The 4,445-nt window shown below is 36.8% G+C and overlaps 1 protein-coding gene across 1 annotated transcript in view; it reads left to right on the forward strand.

The window, feature by feature from the left end:
- LOC107599275 (collagen alpha-1(XXI) chain-like) overlaps positions 1-3,980 on the forward strand; it is a 23,303-nt gene extending 19,323 nt beyond the window's left edge. The window contains exons 20-26 of the mRNA XM_016290820.1: positions 223-267; positions 798-830; positions 1,141-1,287; positions 1,371-1,425; positions 3,327-3,518; positions 3,612-3,689; positions 3,790-3,980. Of these exons, the coding sequence (XP_016146306.1) occupies positions 223-267; positions 798-830; positions 1,141-1,287; positions 1,371-1,425; positions 3,327-3,518; positions 3,612-3,689; positions 3,790-3,980 (741 nt within the window). The remainder of the gene's footprint in view (positions 1-222; positions 268-797; positions 831-1,140; positions 1,288-1,370; positions 1,426-3,326; positions 3,519-3,611; positions 3,690-3,789) is intronic.
- Positions 3,981-4,445: the final 465 nt, after the last annotated feature.

The raw sequence follows: 4,445 nt of genomic DNA on the forward strand, positions 1-4,445 counted from the left end.
CCTATGCAAAAACAAATTTTTTTCTAACAGGATTTCAGACCTACAAAAGACTTACACACAAATGTATATATTCAGCAGTCAGTGCAAATAAAGTTGTAAACTAACTACCACACATACCAGTTGGTCCAGACTGGTTTTTACTAGTTAATGCTGGTCTCGATCAGCACAATCATGCAAAACAAAAGAAACTGGTTGACGTTTTTATTGCATCTCTCTTGCCAGGGCGAGAAAGGAAACCAGGGAGAACCTGGAGTTGCTGGAAAACATGTATGTAAGAGTCTTTATGCTTCATTAGTGGTGTTGCCAATGCAAAACCTATGCATTAAACTTTGCAACCCAACTTAGCCCACAATGCTTGTGCAATGGAAAGGAAAACATCCCACAGACTTACACTGAAGAGTGAACCCAAGTCATATCTAGAAACCTGAATATCATACAGAATAACCTGTTTGAAATAAATGAATACTTCTTTTCAGCAAGCATGCATTAAATCGATCAAAAGTGACCTTAAAGACATTTGTTACAAAATATTTCTATTTCAAATAAATGCTGTTCTTTTAAACCTTCTGATCATCAAAGAATCCTGAATAAAATGTATCACTGTCTTCACAAAAACTGTTTTCTACGTTGAGGATAATAATAAGAAATGGTTCCTGAACAGCAAATCAAGACTTTTTTCAAAAACATAAAAAAATATGCATTTAAATGTCTAAATGCTAAATTTCTCATAAAATGTCAGGTTATTCAAATGCAAATCAATTGCACAGGACCTGATGTACTTCTGTCCTTCTCAACAGGGTGAACCGGGGCTCAAAGGAAACAAAGGAGAGGTACATAACAACTCTTGAAATGACTGCCTACTGTTCAATGTCTCACAACCATTTCCTGATGAGTCAGAATCAAGAGGTCTTTTGGTTCCTTAGCAAGGGACTAAAGCTACGATGTTTTGAACCAAACATATGCAGTGTCTCTCAGCATTCTGGGATCTTGTTTGCAACTCCATCACAAATAAAAACACCTTTTCTTACATTACTCAAATAATCAAATATGCACAAAAACTGAAAAAAAAGTTGGATTTCTTGACTTCATTATGTAACAGTGATGACACTGAAGTGAACTGTTCTCCCCACTCCTTTTCAGCCAGGTGTAGCAGGGGAGCCTGGGAGCAGAGGGGCTGATGGGGAAAAGGGAGATATGAGTCCATCAGGGCCACCTGGATCTCAAGGCTTTCCAGGACTAGATGGGTTACCAGGGCAACCAGGACTTCCAGGTTACCCAGGGAAACCAGTGAGTGTGATACTTATGAGCATTTATAAGGCATGCATGATAGTGATGATGGTCTTGTCCAAATATGACACACTGTGTTACAGGGCAAAGCACCTTCAGAAGAGCAGTTGATGAAGATCTGTGCTTTTGTGCTACAGAGTAAGTTTTCATGTATTGTACTGGTAAGAGTCTTATGTCTTGTTTCAGTGGCACACACATTGAGTGAGGTTGAGACGAATGAGAAAACGAAAATAAAATATGCATTACTTTTGATATTTGCCCATATTTTTGGTTAGAATTTGATCAACCCCCTAACCATAATTACATTTAGTCATAGAACTCATCCTTCTTATATTTACCAAGAAACTATTATTCTAGCAACCAAAAAAAAAATAACACACTGAAAAAAAAACACTCAGACCTCCTTAGCAACACACCCACAACACCCCATAATCATGTCTGTGACCTTTAATTTAATTAAATGTAGCATCACTCGCTGGTTCTTCAGAAAATGTAAAACTCTAGTACTTGATTTATGTTCCTATGTCTTAATATACATTTTACATTATTTTATTTTGATAGAAAAGGCAAAGATACTCAAGAGGAATAGCATTTAACTCTATGACGTGTGTATATGTGCCTCACTGTCAGATAGCTGGAAACATCTGGAGTGGTAGGAGCTTTCAGAGCTACTTTCAGTTCCCTGTAAAAAAGAGGAAAAATGTAAATATGGTTGTGAAATCAATTTGTTGAGCCAGCATATGGCTATTTTTTATATTGCCGTTACTGTCGCAGATGTTACACCATCTTTTCTACACTCCTTAAAAGTTTATGAAATCCACACGAATTACACTTGTTGCTTGCACATACAGTAGTAAGAGATAATGGTTATTCAGATGGTCATTATCGCAAAATAAATCTCGTCAGGATGATTGCAACGCCATTGTGAAGCATTTGAACACTCTTGCTATTTAAATAAATAAATACATAAATATATGAATCATTTATTATGTGAGAATGATATGAGATGTGAAACTAGCACCGATATTGGTTGCCAGGGACTATGGCCAGATGTTTAGTTTGTTGTTATACAAAAATGTGAGTCTGTAGAATGTAGCAAATGACCAATCAGAATCAAGTATTCCATGAAAAAGAGCCATGAAAAACATCTAATAGCATTGTATCTAACAAATGCATGTACAAGTGTGTTTGATGTAGTGTAGTCAGTTATATTAGAAAACCCAAACTAAGCCCTGAGGACTTTAATATAATATCAAAATATTTTATCTCTCTAAATCAGTGGTTCTCAACCACTAGGGGGTCTAAAAATAAGGTTAAAAAAATCAAGAAGTAAGCTGACATCATGTTTCTTATTATAATTTCTGCCCTCAACATCTGTAATTTTATTTCAAACTTGTTATAAATGAGGACATTTTAAAAGTGTGGTTTCTAGACATGGAAAAGGTAGAGAAATGTTTATAATGAATATAAATCTTTCTAGTGATATCAAGTGCTAAAATATTTTATAGTGTGGAAATTACTATCTGAGGCTAAATTCATTTTAAAAATGGCTGTAGTCATCAGGGTTATTACAGTTAACTAAAAATAAAATAAAACTAAAACTCTTTTTTTAGCTAGTTGCCAAAAACAATATTTCTCATTTTTATTTAGTTTATCTTGATGTACTGAAATAACTAAAACTAAAACTGAAATAAAAAGTAATAAAAACAAATGGACACAAAAAATTACAACAGAATTACTCAAATGAAAACTTAAAATATATCAATAAAAACTATATACTGTCAGCTCAGTGATACTAAAATACCACTAGAAATGTCATGTAAATTTATTGGCAACCTGAAGAAGATTCAGTTATTCAAAGTTCTATTTTAATTATTTACTGTACATTTTTATATTACGTTATAAATTTCACCTTTACGTTTTATTTTTTATTTAATATTTCTATTTTATTTTTATATTAATATAGTACCACTCCTAGTTTAGTACCAGAAACCAGTCAAGCAGGTTGAGAATCACTGCATTAAATGTTCCTTCAACAGGCCAGCTGCCACAGCTCCTGCAGGTGATGGGACAAAGCAGCTGCCAACATTGTGAAACCAAACTAGGACCACCAGGCGATCCAGGTTCCCCGGGCCCAACGGGCCCATCTGGACCCCCAGGGTATCCTGGCAGGGCGGGGTCTCCAGGATACCCGGGACCTCCTGGGAGGAGGGGACCTGAAGGGGTAAAAGGTGAGGATTGTGTGAAAATGTTTTGAAGTTCATTTCATCTTTTGATTATAAAGTCACTGAAGGGAAAATGGTGCTTGAATGTTTTTCTTACAGGTGATATTGGCCCAATGGGTATGAAAGGTGCTAAAGGACAGGGTGAAATGGGGTTGCCAGGTCCACCCGGCCCAGCAGGTATAAAAACAAATATAATTTTCATGCATGATAATAATCCCCTTCTTTATATTTTGTTGTCTTTTTCAAGCATGTCCAGAGGTAATTTTCTCTTCCACAGGTTTGCAGGGCCCACGTGGGGATGATGGTGAGGGATATCCTGGGCCTTCTGGTCCACCAGGGAAACCTGGCACTCCGGGTACCCCAGGCAAACGTGGGCCCCCGGGGCCCATGGGGGTTTGTGACCTGTCCTCTTGTTATCAAGCCTATGGCTTTCGGAACGATCCTTTCAGGAAAGGACCTAACTTTTAGCATCGGGACAGTGGGATCATACTGATTCTATGCAGTCTTTTCTCTCTCAAATGGACATTTCTGGTGCTCAGCATTGACCTCAAGAACTCATAACCTCTAAAGAACGATGATCTTGACTTTAAATATTTGATGTGTTTTCCTGCTTGAGAATCTTGTGTTGAATGTGTTAAAATGTCTAATTTGCATGAATCCATGTTTTCGACAGTGGGATCATACTGATTCTATGCAGTCTTTTCTCTCTCAAATGGACATTTCTGGTGCTCAGCATTGACCTCAAGAACTCATAACCTCTAAAGAACGATGATCTTGACTTTAAATATTTGATGTGTTTTCCTGCTTGAGAATCTTGTGTTGAATGTGTTAAAATGTCTAATTTGCATGAATCCATGTTTTCGATTGATTTTGTTGCATGTCCTGGCTGCTCTTTTCTATACAGAAAGGGGCTGTTGAGCTGTGTTCAGTCAA

The sequence above is a fragment of the Sinocyclocheilus grahami genome, unplaced genomic scaffold (genome assembly GCF_001515645.1).
Source record: "Sinocyclocheilus grahami isolate Dianchi unplaced genomic scaffold, SAMN03320097.WGS_v1.1 scaffold263.1, whole genome shotgun sequence".
Classification (NCBI taxonomy): Eukaryota; Metazoa; Chordata; class Actinopteri; order Cypriniformes; family Cyprinidae; genus Sinocyclocheilus; species Sinocyclocheilus grahami.